Source organism: Onychomys torridus, chromosome 7 (assembly GCF_903995425.1).
Source record: "Onychomys torridus chromosome 7, mOncTor1.1, whole genome shotgun sequence".
In the NCBI taxonomy this organism is placed as follows: domain Eukaryota; kingdom Metazoa; phylum Chordata; class Mammalia; order Rodentia; family Cricetidae; genus Onychomys; species Onychomys torridus.
This window is the reverse complement of record NC_050449.1, coordinates 47,008,717-47,027,848: the sequence shown is the minus strand read 5'-3', so window position 1 is coordinate 47,027,848 and position 19,132 is coordinate 47,008,717. Positions and strand designations below refer to the sequence as shown.

The 19,132-nt window shown below is 36.6% G+C and overlaps 1 protein-coding gene across 2 annotated transcripts in view; it reads left to right on the top strand.

Annotated features, from left to right (window-relative positions):
* Atm (ATM serine/threonine kinase) overlaps positions 1–19,132 on the top strand; it is a 113,076-nt gene that overhangs the window by 6,948 nt on the left and 86,996 nt on the right. For both annotated transcript variants that reach the window (XM_036192817.1, XM_036192816.1), the window contains exons 5-12: positions 4,710–4,874; positions 7,304–7,469; positions 9,952–10,190; positions 11,742–11,905; positions 13,226–13,392; positions 15,826–16,197; positions 16,763–16,957; positions 18,344–18,439. In XM_036192817.1, the coding sequence (XP_036048710.1) occupies positions 4,710–4,874; positions 7,304–7,469; positions 9,952–10,190; positions 11,742–11,905; positions 13,226–13,392; positions 15,826–16,197; positions 16,763–16,957; positions 18,344–18,439 (1,564 nt within the window). The remainder of the gene's footprint in view (positions 1–4,709; positions 4,875–7,303; positions 7,470–9,951; positions 10,191–11,741; positions 11,906–13,225; positions 13,393–15,825; positions 16,198–16,762; positions 16,958–18,343; positions 18,440–19,132) is intronic.

Genomic DNA, 19,132 nt, shown 5'->3' with positions numbered 1-19,132 from the left:
ACTTCATTTTATTTTGTATACATGTATGTGCATTTGCCTTGATGTGCTCATGGATGTCAGAGGACAACTTGTAGGTGTTGGTTTTTTTCCTTGTACCATATGGGTCCTGGGAATTGGACTCAGATCATCATGCTTGGCAGCAAGCACCTCACCAGAGAAGCTGTCTTACTTACCTCAAGAATGACATTTTTGAAGCAGAAATGCAGGCTCATCATAAGCTTTTGCAAAGAAATGGGCTTTACAGAGTGTTGAAAACTAGAATAAATAACATTTGTTGAGAGATCTCAGATTTTTTATACTGTGCACATAAGGATGTGGATTTGTGATAGCAACTTTAGGCAAAAGATGAGGCAAATATATGGTCTGGCATGTTGGCTCAGCAGGTAAAAGGTACCTACCTGCTGCCGGGCCTGACAACCTGAGTTCAGTCCTAGGACCCACATAGTAGAAGGAGAGAATTGACTCTTACAAGTTGTCCTCAGCGTCCTATGTTCATGAGGACCACGCACACACCTACGCATATACACACCTAAAAAAAATGTACTTGGAAAATCCAGATGATAGTAAACATTTAGTGGAAGCAAATAGGTTCTTGGTTAATGAGCTACTAGAAAGAGTCTAATGAGCAGTTGTTTAAAGAAATTCTTGCTGGGCCGTGATGGCACACGCCTTTAATCCCAGCACTCCGGGAGGCAGAGGCAGGGGGGAAATCTCTGTTATTTCGAGGCTAGCCTGGTCTCCAAAGGGAGTTCCAGGAAAGGTGCAAAGCTACACAGAGAAAACCTGTCTCGAAAAACCAAAAAAAAAAAAAAAATCTCCATTCCTCTGTGATGCTACTTTATGTGGATAGCTGTAAACCCTCCCTAGATTCTCTAGTTAAGACAAAAGAAAGCCACACTGAAACATTCTGTACTTGCCTTTGGCTTGTGTGGTACAAACATTGTATTATTGGCTTGTAACATTGGAAGTTAATTTGTACTATGTAATTCCTGAGTGAAAGATACCAATTTTGTTACCCTGCAGAAAAATTTGTAGCTGATAATTTTGCTTTCTAGTGAAGAAAAAGTTTAAGTTACAAAATTAATCGTGGAGATCACATTTAAAAATGTACCAGTATGTTGGTTTACAAGAAAGTAAAATTGTGGATACAAGATCATAGAAACAGTCAAAATGTACTTTTTTATTTAGGGGCTAGCTTTTAAATTGAACTCACAGAATCTGAAGCATCAAGCACAGGGCTAGCACGAGTCTGCACCAGGTCCTCTGTGTATATATTACAGCTGTCAGCTTAGTATTTTTATGGAGCTCTTGAGTGTGAATGAGTGGGTCTCTGATTCTTGTGCCTGCTCTTGGGGCTTTTTCCTTCTGTTGGGTTGCCTGGTCCAGCTTCAGTGTGATGGTTTTTGTTTTATATTTTATCATGTTTGGTTGTTATCTCTTAGAAGCCTGTTCTCCGTCTAATGAGTGACAGAAAGGGAGTGAATCCCGAGGGAAGGGGAGGCAGGAAAGAACTGGGAGGAGTAGAGGGAGGGGAAACTGTGAACAGGACATATTGTATGAGAAAACCTATTTTCAATAAAAAAATTAAATTAAAAAGATTGGATTTTGTAGTGTCAGGCTCTTTAAACTTAAAAACTTACCATCATCTTCCCTTACCTCTTGAGTTTTATTTAAACCCAAATTGAGATTTTAACAGCCTTGTTAAGTATTGTAACCAAAGAAGAATGAAGAAAGACACTGAAGAACTAGTGGGTGTGGGAATAGCTGAGAAGTTCCTCATTCTGTATTAAGCAGAGTATAGAAAATGGAAAACCTAGCTGTGGAAGTAGTTTCATGAGGTTTCTTAAGCATATAGACAAGTCAGTCTCATAAGACAGATCATTAAATTTTTTGTATACTTGTTTTTTTGTTGTTGTTGTTGTGGGTTTTTTGTTTTTTGTTTGTTTTTTACAGTGATAGTTGGAAAAACATGGTTTGTGCAAATAATGTGTCACTGAGTTTTAACTTGGACTGATAGAAACTTTTTTTAAGGAAATAGAAACATTGTAATTTTTAAAACACTTTTGGCAGAGAAAGAAAATATTCTGGGATAAAGAATATAGAAAAACATGATGTCATCTTAGTATTTATGAAATTAACTTTATTTGTTGTCCACTGTGGGTCCTGGGCATTTGTGGTAATATAAAAATTAATCCTTTCCATAATGTTCTGGTAATACAAGAACTACTGTAGATTAAAAATGCTTCAAGTATTGTGAGAGATACCCAAGGAGCAGTAGAAAGGGATCACAGGATGTGAATGTCATCATGGGCCAGATGCCTGAAATCACAAGCCCTAACCGAAAGCTCCTATGCTGTGATGTCAGTGAGTACTTACCATAGCATGATACTTCTGAATTTAACCAGTCTCATCATTAAGAAAATGCTGTCCTGGGCTGGAGAGATGGCTTAGAGGTTAAGAGCCCTGGCTGCTCTTCCAGATGGTCCTGAGTTCAGTTCCCAGCAACCACATGGTGGCTCCCAACCATCTGTAATGAGATCTGGCCTGCAGTCATACATGCTGTATACATAATAAATAAATACATTAAAAAAAAAGAAAGTGCTGCCCTAATATAATTCATATATGCATTTTGAATTGTACTCTACATGTAGTTCAATTTCAAAATGAAGTCAGTATTGAAGAAATGATAGTATTCTATCTAGCTTTGTTATCAGTATGATTTGATGAAACAAACCTTTTTATTTCTGTAGCCCTGGCTGGCCTCCAGTTCACAGTACTCCAGCTGTTAACTGGAGTTACAGGCATGCACCACCTTGCCTGACTTAAACTTTTTTCCTGTTGTTTATTGTAAGACTGGGTCTCTATGTGGCCCAATGTATTCTTAAGCTTTTTTTTAATTAACATTTTTTTTCATTTATTTTACATACCTACCACAGTTTCCTCTCCCTCCTCTTCTGTTCCCTCCCCAACTCCCATCAACCTCCCTCCCCATCCACTCCTCTGTCTCCATTCAGAAAGGGACAGGTCTCTCATGGGCTTGAACAAAACCTGGCACATGACAACAAGGTTGAGGCAAGACCTAGCTCTTCCTCCTCAATCAAGCCTGGGTTATCCAGCATGGAACAGGTTCCCAAAAGCCAGCCCAGTGCCAGGGATAGTCCCAATCTCATTGCTAGGAACCTTACAAACAGACCAAGAAACCTAATTGTCATGTGTAGAGGGCCTAGGTAGATCCCATGGAGGCTCCCTAACTATTGGTCCAGAGTCCATGTGTTCCATGCGCTCAGGTCAGCTGTCTTTGTAGGTTCCCCTGTCATGACCTTGACTGCCCCTGGCTTGTATCAATTCCTCCTCCCTTTCTTTAAGAGGACTCCTAGAGCTTGGCACAGTGCTTGGCTGTGGATCTCTGAATCTGCTTCCATCAGTTACTGGATAAAGACTCTCTAATGACAATTAGGGTAGTCACCAATCTGATTACAGTAGACCCTCTCTAATATTGCTAGGAATCTTAGCTGGGGTCATCCTAATACCAAATAATCTAATTAAAAAATGGAGTACAGATCTAAATAATTCTCAACAGAAGAATCTCAGATGGCTGAAATACAATTAAAGAATTGTTCAACATCCTTAGTTATTAGGGAAATGCAAATCAAAAGGACTCTGAGATACTTGTTAAAATGGCTAAGATCAAAAACACTGAGGACAGCTTATGTCGGAGATGGTATTGTTAAACTTGCTGTATAATCAAGAATGACACCATGAGTTTCCTAATCTTGCCTTTACCTGGGGCTACAGGGATTATTGGTGTGTAATACTGTACCTTGTTTAAATTGTTTTTAAGTGTAATTTTGTGACCTTTAAGATTATACATCTAAGAGTGGGAGAGATGATTCTGGTTAAGAGCACTGGCTGCTTTTCCAGAAGACTTGGATTCAATCCCCAGGACCCACATGGGAGCTTCCAACCATCTATAACTCCAATCCTAGGGCATCTGGTGCTGTCTTCTGGCCTCTGTAGGCACCGCATGCATGTGGTGCACAGACATACATGCAGGCAAAACACCCATACACATACAAATAAATAGTAAAATTTTAGAAATGGCTGATTAAAGTGCCCATTTTAAAAGAACATTTATCTTATTAGCACTGAATTTTCAGACTATTGGTTAAAATTTCAGCCTTTTCTATATGTATGTCATTTGTATGCTGTTAGATGCCATGGAAATAATCTTTTTAGAGTAAATAGGCTATTTCTAATTAGAATAACTCAAGATTATTTTCATTAGTTTATTCATAAAGATGCTCATAGACTTAGAATCCTCTTAAGTCTAATGCCAGGAATTATGAATTATTAAGTATAAAAATTTTTATTCTTGCAGTATCTTTAGGGGTTGGCAAACTTAATCTTTAATGGGACCATATAGCAATTTTTTTTTATATTCTGGACCATATATTATCTGTTGTAGTTACTGATTTCTTGTCATTTATAGTATTAAATGCACGAGCATGATTGTGTTCCAGTAAAAGTTTATTAACAAAATATTCAACCAGTTGAATTTTACTCGGGGGCTATAGAATTTACTAATATCTTTCATAGGAGATTGAGAGCAATTTCAGGTATGGACTCATTTAAAGAAGCTGGCATTCCAAAGATTTTTTTAAATTTTTAACATCTGTATGTTTTTGCTTTTTCATTTTATTTTTAAATAGGAGCACCCAGGCTAAAATGTCAAGACCTCTTGAATTATGTCATGGATACAGTGAACGATTCATCTAATGGTGTAGCTTATGGAGCTGATTGTAGCAACATACTACTCAAAGACATTCTTTCTGTGAGAAAATACTGGTGTGAAATATCTCAGCAACAGTGGATAGGTATGTTTTGAAAGCTGTTATTATTTTCCCTTAGAAAATGAAATTTCAACAGTAAAAGCAGTTTACATCCCACAGATGATTTCACAGTTTAACATTGCATTGGTGAAATTATATCATTACAGTATCAGATCTTTAATTTTTTTTTTCTTTTTCAAAATAACATCTTACTATGTGTCCTGTTCTGGCCTTCTTCAAGTTATAATCCTCCTGCCTTGGTCTCCTGAGAGCTGGGATTATAGGTATGCACTACCATGTTTGATTCTTAATTTTTATCTTTTATGTACTTTTTAAATTTGTAAGTCACATATAGTTTATAGTAGGTGCTTCCCACTAGAACTAGAATCAGATTTCAATGATTAGTGCTGGTTTTTAACCAATTCTGCAATCCAGTGACTGAAAAAAGTCCAATTAACTAAAAAGTTACCATTCCATTTGTGATAATGCACATGCTTGTATTCAGTGTGTACACACAGAAGTGACATCTCAACTGGACCTAAATAAAGGAGAAAGTGTAAAGAGAGGGATGTCACAGTTGAAAGCAAGAGTTCTGAGTTCAAAGGGATATGGTGGACACTTTAAATGTTACAGAAAGGATAAAGTGCACAGGAATTCATTGGATTAGGCAGAGACGCTAGATAGCTGACAAGTAATGAAAATCAAATGCATTACAGTATTTTACCCATTGACTTACTAGACATGCAAAGTGCTATCTTTTTTTAAAATTTGTTTCCAAATTGTTCAGTGCTGTGGTACAAATTCTCTTTTATTCCTGGTTTCCTTTTGTTAGCACTTGAGAGAGTTATTAAACCCTGACCCTAAATCTCTGATCCTGTAAATTCTCCTACCATTGTGAGGCTGTCTAACTTGAGGCCTCACTGGAGTCAAGGCCATTTGTACAGCATTTCAGCATTGTATTGTAGTCTAGGCCATTACAAATAACAGACGTGAAAGGTTCATGTCATGTAGTTCCATTTGCAAGTGACAGGAGTGCACATGTATAATATCTCAAGAAATTTACATTGGATGATATTTGAGTTTTTATTTTTTCAACCCTAGGAACATATTTCTCATATGCAGTTTTACTATCAACTTTTGGGTTTTTTTGCTACTGGATTCATGGAGTGTATATACATCTGGGTGTATATATTTTTCCTTTTTTGAAGAAGCAGGATTCTACTCTTCTGAGACTTCTAGAAATGTCTTGTGCTATCCTTTATACGTCCTCTAGCAGAGTATGGTGGACTCTGAGAACATTTGGGGCATTTCTGAGAAGCATGTGACTTGAAGTCTGTGCTTTAATGAGAAGCAGTTGCAGTTTGGTTTTTCCTATTTCATCTTGCCTAATCTGTCAATAAAAGAGAAAATTGTTTAAAAGAATCCCTCCTTTTCAATGTGAATGTATAAACATTTTTATCATTGTATAGCTATTTCATGCAGTGAAAACATGTTGACATAATTGATATAAGTCTATGAACTCTTAATACATAGTGTGATTAAAATTACTTTATTGCAATATATTGTTTGAATTACTTATATTGGCCTTATATCTTGTCCAGTACCCAATTTTAAGCCATTTATCCATTTCTGCAGAATCATGACATGAACAATTGAAAAGGAAGATACAAATAGTTACTATACTTCCTGTTTCTCTATCTCTAATGGAGATAAAGTCTTAAGCCACTAGATTATTTATTATTATGTTTGGGGTAATTCTCAACAGATTTTACTTTTCTGCATGTCTAACATAGAAGTACTGGCTGCTTTTTCTTTTTCTTTTTTAATAAGACTACTTTTTTTAAAGGGTGTTTGTATAGTGAATAACTCGGAAGTTAGAGTCAGTAGCTTCCATCACACAAAGAAGGGTTTTGCTGTTAACCCATATTTATAAAAGTGCTACTGTTTTCATTTGGGTCAGATGTCCCCCTTCCTGATACTATTTAGGTTGGGGAACTAATGCAAAAATGGAAGTATTCTGTCTTCTGTTATTGCTGTGAGGAATAAACTTTCCTTTTCCTGTGAGCTCATGTCCTTTGCCAAAACCCATGAAACTGTCATGCTGTTAGTTATGTTATAAGCAGAGTGAACTGGAGGCCATTCTTAAGTGGTAATATATTTAAAGAACAGCATTGATAGGACACTAAGTCTCTGTCAAAGACTTTGTTAATCCTAGATAAAAGAGCATAGGCATAGAGAAGTTAAGTAGTTTATCTGAGGTCTAGCTGTGAAAACAGATACCCTCACACTGTGCTACTTATGTTCCTATTTTAAGTATATTATTTAAACATTGATGGAGTATTTGTTAAATTCAAGGTCATCTTTAATGCTTTTGTCTATGGAGAACTGTAGCATATTTAAGTTGAGTTGTGATATTGAACATACTTGATTTTTAAAATAATTAGCTAATGCTTTTTTTCCCCCTCAATTTTTAGAATTGTTCTCTGTGTACTTCACGCTGTATCTCAAACCACCACAAGATATGAATAGAGTTTTATTGGCTAGAATAATTTATGCTGTCACTGGAGGATGCTGTTCACAGACTGATGGATTACCTTCAAAGTTTTTAGATTTTTTTCTTAAGGCTGTTCAGTATGCAAGGTAATCTAATCACTGTGTTTTTATAATGTACTAAACTGCATTAGATCTTCTTGCTATGACCATGTTTTAGATTTAGTGACTGAAATAATACCTTTTAAACAGTGGTTATTTCAGTTGCTTGAATTTGTGATGTAGAATATGATAATACGTATACAGTATGTAATGATCAAATCAGGATATTTCTATTTTCTTGAATATTAAATTTATTAACATAATTATATTCAAATGTTTCACTCTGATATTTCATTTCTTGTATTCAGCTTGACCTCTATTTCCCATCCTATATGAAAAAAAATACTTTAAAATAGACCAAAGATTTGCAGCTTAGAAACTTGTAGAAAGCAAACAGATGAAACACTTTGAGATATATTTTTTTTTATTTTGATTTTTGTTTTTGTTTTTGTTTTTTGAGACAGGGTTTCTCTGTGTAGCTTAACGCCTTTCCTGGAAATCACTTGGTAGCCCAGGCTGGCCTTTGAACTCACAGAGATCCACCTGGCTCTGCCTCCGAAGTGCTGGGATTAAAGGCATGTGCTACCACTGCCCGGCACACTTTGAGATCTTGATATGAGGGGCACACCAAATGTTTGTATTCACTAAGCCACCTCCCCACCCAAGTAAAACAGCTCAGTGTAGCTAGACAAGCTTTTAATCCCAGCACTGTGTTGGAGTTGAAAATAGAGACAGAGAATCCTTGGGGCTTGCTGACCACTAGCCTTACTCCAAAATGCCAAACTCTAGGTTTATTGAGAGACCCTCTTTTGAGGGAATGATGTGGAGAACAGTTGAGACACCCAGCATCCATCCACCTTTAGAGATCTTCATGCATACAAGTACTTGTTTGCACACACACTAAATACTTCTTTAAAAGATAAAAGCAGTGATCTTTTGGGATACACTACAAAAACACACAAGCAAAAAGAAATAAATTGGATTATATAGACTTCAGCTTCTTCAAGAAAGGAAATACTGAGCAGAGTGAAGAGACAGCTTTCCAAATGGGAGAGGCTTTTGCACACTGTTTATCTTACTGAAGACTTAACATCCAGATTATATAACAACTTCAGGAAACCCAGTACCAAAACCATATGGTTAGGGAGATAAGATGGGAGTAAATTTGATGAAGACATATTGTATGAAATTCTCCAGAATGAATAAAACTAGTTGATTATTAAAAGTTTAAAAATGCCCTTATTAAAATAAAATAGGCAAAGGGCTGGGTGTAGTGGTGTACTTCTGTATTCCAGTACTCTGGAGGCTCTGCATAGGATGATTGCAAGTTTACAGCCAACTTGGTCTGTATTATGAGAAAATAGAAAAGTAATTATGCAATCAATGAATTAATAAAGAACACGTTTAACTTCATTAGCTGTTAAAGACATGGAAGCCAAACCACAGTGAGATAAAGTGGTACCATAGAAATAGCAAAGGCTATCAACAGTTTGGAGAAGAGTTAACTCACTGCATTGATGGGAATGTAAAAGACTATCTTTCAAAAGAAACCATTGACTCAGAACCAGCAGTTTCTCAAAGGATGAAATACAAAGTTTCTTAATATGTAAGCACTAAATGGTACTTTTAAATGTGAGCCTTGAGATCTTTCTCATCTGCTAATGGGAAGTTAAATATCACTTTAATTTAAAAGTAATTTAATTCTCTCCACTTTAAGGATAGATGTATATTGAGAATAAAGTAATAAAGTATTTTGGAAGCATTGGTATACATCTGTATGGCATTATCTAATATATATATATATATAGTAAGTATACAAACCAATTGTGGGTGTTTTTAGACAGTGGTTTAGTAGCAAAGAGATTTAACAGGACAAGTTTTTTGACCCCAAGTGAGACTCTGTTTTTGTTACTGGTTAGTATAGCAGGCTTCCTTAAACCACTAACTAGCTCCCAAATCAAAGACACGGAGACTTACTATCTATTATGAATGCTCGGCCTTATCTTATGCTTGTCCCACTAGCTCTTAAAACTTAATTTAACCTGTTTTTCTTCATCTACATTTGCCTCAGGGCTTTTTGCCTTTCTTCCATTCTATATGTCATACTTTTCCTGCTTCCTCCGTGTCTGGCTGCCTAGCTGGCCAGCCCAGGGTGTCTCACTCTTTTTCTCCCTCATTCTCTTTTCTTGAGCATAGATTCACAATCCTACTTATTTTTTCTGCCTGCCAGCCCCACCTATCTCTCTACTGCCTACCTATTGGCCATTCAGCTTTTTATTAGACTAATCAGGTGCCTTAGGCAGGCAAAACAACATGTCTTTACATTGTTGAACAAATGCAGCATAAATAATTGCAGCACACCTTTACATAGTTAAAGTAATATTCCACAACTGGTTTGTCCTGTTACGTTGTTTTTTTTTTTTTTTTCCTGAAGAAATTTGAACCCAGGATATGATACAGTTTGAAAATTAGATATTATTTAGAATGTGCCTGTTATACTACACTGAGTTGACTTTGTTTTCTTTTGCAGACAAGAAAAGAGCTCTTCTGGCTTAAATCATATCTTAGCAGCTCTTATAATTTTTCTCAAGACTTTGGCTGTCAACTTCCGAAAACGGGTGTGTGAAGTAGGAGATGAAATTCTTCCTACCTTACTGTATATTTGGACTCAACACAGACTTAACGATTCTTCAAAAGAAGTAATTATTGAACTAATTCAACTGCAGATTTATATCCATCATCCACAAGGAGCCAAAGACCCTGAAAAAGGTATAAAGGGAATGTTCCCTGGTTTGAATATACTTCATTAAAATATAAGAGGCCTAAGTACGGCATCAGTATTCTGTAGATGAATGAAGTGTCTCTGGTTAATAGTGTAATTAGTCTTGAGAGTGTTTTTCATGCATATTCTTGAATTTGAATCAGTGGCAGTAAATTACGGCTTGCCTTTCCATTGTTCAATAAAGTATCATGATGGAAAACAAGTATGAGACATTGCCTGTTCTTCTAAAAGGCATTTATCCATCTTCAGTGTTAAGAGGTGCCATGGGCTAAAGAGCAAAGGAGTTTAGAGAAAGCAGGAAATTGTTTATCTACACATTGCTTTTGATTTCTAGTAGAAAATAAGATAGCTAAACTGAAAACAGCCAGTCCAATTATTCAGTTTCTAAGGAGGTTATGTACTTAAGACTTTGCAAAGAGATATAAGGTAGACTAGGACAATGGCTGGCTGCACCTTATGCTTTTTAGTTTCACCAAGGCTCATTTTCAGGGAAACAAAAACCAAATGAACAAAAAACAACAGTAAAATACTGGTAATGAATCTCTTGTCTTCCTTGATGGTTTGGCTTTTTTTTTCAACAACCAAGTATTGCTCTTTGGTTTTTCAGAATTGGATTGAATGACAGCCGTCTTAAAAGAACTCTATTGTGGTTTGACTATGATTGCCTTTGGGCTTGCACTAGCCTTTAGACTAGTTCATCATGGCTAATAGTGATGATTTTGTGAAGATAGCCTGACACATTAAATAACAACAGCTAGAATGGAGGGTAACTGTTGATGCCACTTTTTATTTCAGTAGGGAGCTATATTAGCTCTTTTAGATTTGTCTAGCCCATACAACTACGCCAAAGAATTGTGACTTCTCAGTTTTTCGTCTTTCACCTTGCTCTAACCAGGATAAAGATCAGGCTGGTTAAGAGGTGGTGTCATGTATTAGTTAACTGCGTACTTATGGTGAAATTTTGACAGGATGATTAGGCTGCCAGAAAAATTCACATAGTTTTAGCCTCCAATAATTTATTTTTTATGGTATTCTGTTTGTGAGAAGTAATAGTCCTGTATCTTCCCATGAGGGTCAGACAGTTGGAGAATTATGTTCACCAGACTTTGCAGACTCCAGTTCAACCTTTTAAGAGGGATGTAAGTTGACTGGAGTGTGTCTTAAATAGTAAGGTAACCACCATATATGGGCAACATCATATATGTACTAGTGGAAGGAGCCAGTAATAGTTTCCTCTTAACAATAATACAAATTAAACATCTGTTTCTCATGTGGAAGGGGGCATATTATCCTCCTTAGGGGACGTCATACATTAGAAAAGGGAAAATTTTTGAAGAGAATGTGAAGACACTTATAACAACCACAGTTACCTAATTTTTGAGTGAAACCATTAGGGAGTAGAGTTTTCAAGGATATTGCCCAAAGAGGCATTAGTTAGTACTACTCAGTACTAACTAGACATCTAATGTTGATGGTGAGAGCTGGAAGTGCAGATGGGAGTTGTATATAAATAAATACACTGTGTTTCTGAGTTACAGGTGCTTATGAATCAATGAAATGGAAAAGCATCTTGTACAACTTATATGACCTGCTGGTGAATGAGATAAGTCATATAGGAAGTAGAGGGAAATACTCTTCAGGATTTCGTAATATTGCTGCCAAGGAAAATTTGATTGACTTGATGGCAGATATCTGTCACCAGGTATAGTAGCTGTTGTCACATTTCAAATTTCCTCTTAATTTTCTTCCTGCTGAATGTTTATACCTTGCATGATCACAAGAAGCCTATGAAATTATTCTATACATGTAACGATTATTTTCAAATTATGTGTATTTGAAATTAACCCTTTTAATTGAAAAGATAACTCTTTTGAACCTATGTCTAGAGCTAGTGATGACCATCATATCCAGGGAAGGTGAATGTACCCTAATTAAAAAGTTAAGTTAGAATTCATGTAGCATTAAATTCACTGATATTTAAAATAGAAATTATTATTAGTTTGTTCTAAAACTATCATGAAAATCTATCTCAAAAGAAACTTCAGACCTCCTAGCTTTCAGTTACATTTATTTGTTTCTCTTAGCCACTAATCTACTTCTAATGTCTATGAATGGTTTATCTGTTTGGATATTTCATAGAAATAGAATCACATAGATGTGGGCTTTTGTGTCTGGCTTCCTTCATATAGTGTAATATTTTCCATTACATGCTATAAATCAGTATTTTATACCTTCTTATAATGGAGTAATAATCATATGGATATAGTACTCTTTGCTTACCCATTCATCAGTTGATATCCTACTGCGTGTCTTTTTTTTCCCCCTGAGACAGGGTTTCTTTGTGTAATTTTGGTGCCTGTCCTGGATCTCGCTTTGTAGACCAGGCTGGCCTTGAACTCACAGAGATCCTCCTGGCTCTGCCTCCCAAGTGCTGGGATTAAAGGCGTGCGCCACCACCACCTGGCCCTACTCTGTGTGTGTGTGTATGTGTGTGTTAAGTAAAACTCTTTTCCCCACAGATTTGGTTGACATCCTGGTGGTAATTTTGCTCTCTTAAATGTTAATGGTAAATTTAATTTCTTTTAAAATTTATTTCCATTTTATTTGCATTGATATTTTGCCTGCATGTATGTCACTGTGAGGGTGTCAGATCTCAGAGTTACAGACAGTTGTTAGCTGCCATGTGGGTGTTGGGAATTGAACCCTGGTCCTCTGGAAGAGCAGTCAATGCTCTTAACTGCTGAACCATCTCTCCAGCTCAGTAAATTTGAATTTTCATCCTGTTGAAAATATACTATTTGCAGTTTTGGTAAATGTCCCCAGGAAATAAAGTTAGTGCCCTACATGCAAATATTTTCTAAGATTGTTATTATTGCTATGCAAAGAATTTCTCTTAATATGTTTATATATTTCTGTAACTTGTTAATCATTATGAGTTCCTGTATCTTCATTTGAGAAGGATTTCCCCCTAATGATTTATTAGAAAATTATAGTAATAAAAATTTGTTTTTTAATTTTGCAGCTTTTTAATGAAGATACCAGATCCGTGGAGATTTCTCAGTCTTACACTACACAAAGAGAATCCACTGATTACAGTGTGCCTTGCAAAAAGAGGAAAATAGAAGTAGGCTGGGAGGTGATAAAAGATCATCTTCAGAAGTCACAGAATGATTTTGATCTTGTGCCTTGGTAAAATAGTTATTTTTCTTATTCAATGTCATTTAATTATATTTTTCCCCACATGGCCCCCGCTGACCAGAGCTGTCATTTGTCTGCTCCCAGACCAGCTAGTAGTAGCAAAGTGTGATTGTTACAGCATATTGAGATAACCACTGAAGGTTCAGCTGCTGTACTAGACAAGACTACCTTTTTAGACATGTCGACAAAGTAAGGAAGAAGGGCCTGGCTGTGCTAGGCAGTCTGTACTTTTTGCCTCCAGGGATTCATTGAGTTGTAAACCTCATTAAGAAGAGATTTTATTTCCAGTGCAAAGTACCTTCATGTAGAATTGGATTAGCAGGGAATTAAAGAACATCCAGGAATCACAGGGTAATTTTGATCTTTGTCATGATAGTAGGGTTTGATTTCGGTTTTTTTTTTTTTTCTTCTTTTTATTTCCATTCATGCATGTTTAAATGTGCACAATTTTAGAATCATGGATTAGTTCTGATAAGGATCATTAGACTATATCTACTCAGGCCTGTTCCCTTTACTGAAAGCGAACATGCAGTGTGAATCTAACTTTCAGATCAGAGAAGCAGAGGAGCAGCCACCAGTGACTTCCTACCTCTCCGAATCCTACAAAAGGGCTGAGATCCTGTCTCCATTCCACCTTCTCACTTCCTCTCTCCACCTCCTGAATGCGGGATTAAAGGCATGAGCCTCCCTAGTGCTAGGATTAAAGGTGTGAGCCACCACCATCCAGCTTCTATGGTTAGCTAGTGGCTAGCTCACCCTCTGATCTTCAGGCAAGCTTTATTTATCAGAACACAAACAAAATAGCACACAACAGGACCAACTCTAGAAATTTTAAGCTGAGTGCCTAAAGACACTTAGAAATTTACAGGGTTTTTTTTGTTGTTGTTGTTGCTGTTTTCACCATGTTACTAGAATATTTAGATGTAATTAAGTTGTTACTTATTGCTTAAGCTTATATTTATTTTATATAGTTGACAGTTCTACTTTAGATTCTTTATTTAGTCAAGAATTACTAGCTCTGTGGTGGTGGTACACACATTTAATCCCAGTACTTGGCAGAAGCAGGCAGATCTTTTGAGTTCCAGGCCAGCCTAGTCTACAGAGTGAGTTCCAGGACAGTCAGGGCTGCACAGAGAAACCCTGTCTTGAACAACAAAAACAAACAAAAAAAAGAATCACTGACTTTTACGTGCCATACTGTAGATATGCAGCAATGACTAACACAGGATTTCTGGTTTTGAGTAGCGCTCCTTCTAGATCAGCAGTTCTCCACCTTCCTAATGCTGCAGCCCATTAGTACAGTTCCTCATGGTGTGACCCCAACCATAAAATTACTTTAGTTGCTACCTCATAACTGTAATTGTGCTACTGTTATGAATCATAATATAAATACCTGATATGCAGGATATCTGATATTTGACCCCGTGAAAGGGTTGTACAACTCCCAGGTTGAACACTACTGTTCTAGAGAATTCTCAATACATTGTGTTGAATAAGAAGTTGGTATCAAAGAACAAATGTTTAGGTTTTCTTTTTCTTTTTTTCTTTTTTTTTTATTTATTATGTATACCATGTTCTGCCTGTGTGTATGTCTACAGGCCGGAAGAGGGCACCAGATCTCATTACAGATGGTTGTGAGCCACCATGTGGTTGCTGGGGATTGAACTCAGGACCTCTGGAAGAGCAGTTACTGCTCTTCACCTCTGAGCCATCTTTCCAGCCCCAGGTTTTATTTTTCTAACATAGAATAATTTTGGTGGTAAAATATTAGAAATTGAGGTTTTTGGGGGATGCTTATGTAAATGCCTAGCTAGCCAGTAATAGGTTTTCTGTACCCCAATATTAGGTTTCTCCGACGGTGCAGTAAGCCAGATCAAGCAGAAATGAAAAAGTAAAAAAAACAGGTTTATTTGAGCAAAGCAACTCCTGGTGAGTTCTCCAGCCCCAGAGATCTAGGCAGGAGAAGTCACATGCAGAACTAAAGTAGGGAGCTTATATAGGTTGTAGACAAGGGGTGATGATGTGTCTGCTACAGGCTGGGTTGTGCCCAAGTATGGTCAAAAGCTGGGTGCTTAGGTGGGGACTTGGACAGTCGCAACTTCAGGGGAGGAGCTGCTGTAGCAGCCAAGAATGCAGAACTGGACTTTTTGGTGTCTTTCCTTAGTTGGAGATTCTCTAAGAGGGTGACTGAGAGAGGGATGGCGGGAGGGAGAGAAGGAGAGAGGGCGGAATGGGGCTTTCTGGATCAGCAGGAGTAAGCTGGAGGTTCCAGCAGTTATTTTATTTTGAAAAAACTATGGAAAAGAGTGAAGATGATACTTTAGTTAGGATACATAAAGGTATATAATTTGTGTATTTGTTTTCTTTTAGGTTGTTAATGGGATTGAAAAAATTTCAGATTAGTTCTTTTTTTTTTCCTTTCAGGTTACAGATTACAACCCAATTAATATCAAAGTATCCTTCCAGTTTACCTAATTGTGAGCTATCTCCATTACTACTGATACTGTACCAGCTTCTGCCTCAACAGCGGCGTGGAGAACGCACCCCACATGTGTTGAGATGCCTTATGGAAGTTGCCTTATGTCAAGGCAAGAAATCAAACCTAGAAAGCTCTCAGAAGTCAGATTTATTGAAACTATGGATTAAAATTTGGTCTATTGCCTTTCGTGGTATAAGTTCTGAACATACACAGACTGAAAACTTTGGTTTACTTGGGGCCATTATTCAAGGTAGTTTAATTGAACTTGATAGAGAATTCTGGAAGTTATTTACTGGCTCAGCCTGTAAACCTTCAAGGTAGGTTGCATTTTATTTACTTTTACATATGCAAACAAGTGTATGTTCCTGTTCATTTTTGTAGTTTGTTACTTCAGTAAAAGATGTATTAAATTTTGTTTTGGATGCTTTTGTTGTTTGGCCCAAAATGCTTAATAATACAGAGTGTTTTTGTTGTTTTTTGGAGATAGGGTTTTACTGTGTAACTCTGGCTAGTCTCCTTCTCTGGAATCGGCTGGTCTTGAACTTAAAGAGATTTACCTGCCTCTGCTTCCCAAGTACTGGGATTAAAGATGTGAGCCACCATGTTCTGCCTTTTTATTTTTTTAAGGCCAGTTTTCTTTGAAGGATTATAAAGTTTAAATTTCTTTTACCTATAATTATAATTATTTACTATTCAGAAGTATTTTTGTAGTCCGAAAAAAAAAATCAAGCATTTTCTCAAATGTAACCCTCCTTTTACTACTTTGTTAACCAAATGTCTCTTGTATTGCCTTGAGTGTGGCGGGCTCAGTGGTAAGTAGGGTAGGTGAGGTCTGCCCCTCGAAGAGCTGGCTTCTGACAGCCGTCTTGCATTGCCTTACAGCTCTTCAGTGTGCTGTTTGACTTTGGCACTCAGCGTCTGCGTGGTTCCTGATACAGTGAATATGGGAACAGAGCAGAGTGTGTGTGAAGTAAATAGAACTTTTTCTCTAAAGGAGTCAATAATGAGATGGCTCTTATTCTACCAGTTAGAGGATGACTTAGAAGACAGCGCAGACCCGCCTCCGGTTCTTCAGAGGTAATTGTAGTTTACTGGTGTACTCCTGGGTTCTTGCTTTCTTTTGTCTGTACATGTTTACTTGTTTAATTTTAATATTACTACAATGTCAGATAGCTTCATTTTATACTCATAATGCAGAATTTCCTGAAGTTATGTCTAAAATTTTAAAGTTATCTGTATCTTTGTGCTGGATCATTTCTAAAATAGAGATTATCTCACTGTAGGATATGGGAGATGTTCATGAAGGATAGACACATAATTCTTTTTAAAAAATTTAGTGTATTTTTAAAGATTGTTCATATTTGTGGTATACCATGTAATATTTTGATACATGCATACATTGTAAAATCTTTAAATCAGGGTAAACATATTATCTTTTTAAATAATTGTAATTTACTTACTAGGAACACATTGACTTATTTAAATACACAGTAAATTATTATGATCACCCATTCCATTGTATGCCATCAGAGTGTCTTTCTCCCATCATAAATTACACCTGGTTTTTTGTTTGTTTGTTTTGGCTGCTTGTTTTTGTTTTTGTTTTGTTTTTTGAGACAGTGTCTCACCATGTAACTCTAGCTAGTCTGGCTTGGAGCTCAGTATATAGACAATGCTAGCCTCTTATAGGGATTCTCCTGCCTCTGCCTCCTGAGTGCTAGGATTAAAGGCATGTGTCACAACACCTGCTCTGGGGTGTTTTTTTCTGTGAGCAAGTCTCTTGTCTGAGAGCAAGTCTCTTATCTTAATAATCGTAATGGGTATCTTCTGGGTGAAATTTGTTTCATGAATGATAAGAAAAGCAAAGTAGGACTTAAGCCCTAGGATGGAAGGGCCCAGTTTACCTCTCCTTTTTCCAGAGGATAGAGCATCGTGCTTTTCCTTTAGTTTATAATCTTTAATCTCAGAAATGTTATTGGGGGAGGGGGGCTGGAAACATGACTCAAGCAACTAAAAGCACGTGGATGTTCTTCAGAGGACCAGGGTTTGATTCTTAGCACCCACACAGAAGCTCACAACTGTCTGTAACTTCAGTCCCACGGCATTTCATACCTTCTTCTGGCCTTTGTGGACACCAGGCACACACACAGTGCAAGACATTGATGCAAGAAAAGCACCCATACACATAAAAATAAAAATATTAAATATTTTTTAAAAAGAAATTCTACTTTTAAAATTACATATAACTTATTCTAAGTAGTGTTGGAAACTATAGTAGCATTGTTCCAGCCACTTTAATGAATTCTTTCAAATACTAAGTGATTTAGGACAGGTGAAAGCGTTTTTAGTTTGGGATCTGAGTTTTCAGGGTCATAATTTGTAGCTATATATACATGGCTGTTAAAGAATTTCTTTTCTAATGACTTGGTCTTTTAAATAAAACTTTTCATTTTTCTTTTTTAGTAATTTTCCTCATCTTGTACTAGAGAAGATTCTTGTAAGTCTCACTATGAAAAACTCGAGAGCTGCAATGAAGTTTTTTCAAAGTATGCCAGAATGGTATGTTATATAAGAAAATATATGTTGTTTTAAGGTATAGTATTAATTAGACAGATAATTCTAGCTGGGTGGGAGCTCATCTTACTAGTAATTATGATCTAAATTGATCTGACTAAAGAAAAAAAAGCGGGCTGGAGAGATAGCTCAGTGGTTAAGAGCACCTACTGCTCTTTTAGAGATCCTGAGTTCAATTCCCAGCAACCACATGGTGGCTCACAACCACTTGTAATGAGATCTGGTGCCCTCTTCTGGCTGCAGGCAGAATACTGTATACATAATAAATAAATCTTTTAAAAAAAAAAAAAGAAAGAAAGAAAGAAAGAAAGAAAGAATTGAATTTGAAAATTAAAAAAAAAAAAAGAAAAAAAAAGCAGGGAGGGAAGTTTCTTATCAGTGATTATAATTTATGCTCTGTAACTTTAGATGAAGGTTATAGTTTCATTGCTGTATATTATAACATCTATAACAAGTGTCAGTAGAGGAAAACTAAACAGTTGTGATGGGAAATTGAGAACATAAAAATTTATGGGAAGTGAGTTTTTAGTAGGGACCCATTTTTTTGTTGGTTGAGTAAAATTTATTAGGTTTAAATGTAGGCCAGGGAGACAGCTCAGCAGGTAAAGGCACCTTTCAAACCTGATGACTTACACGCTGGAAGTAAGAACTGAGTCTGGCAAGTCCTCATTTGGCTTC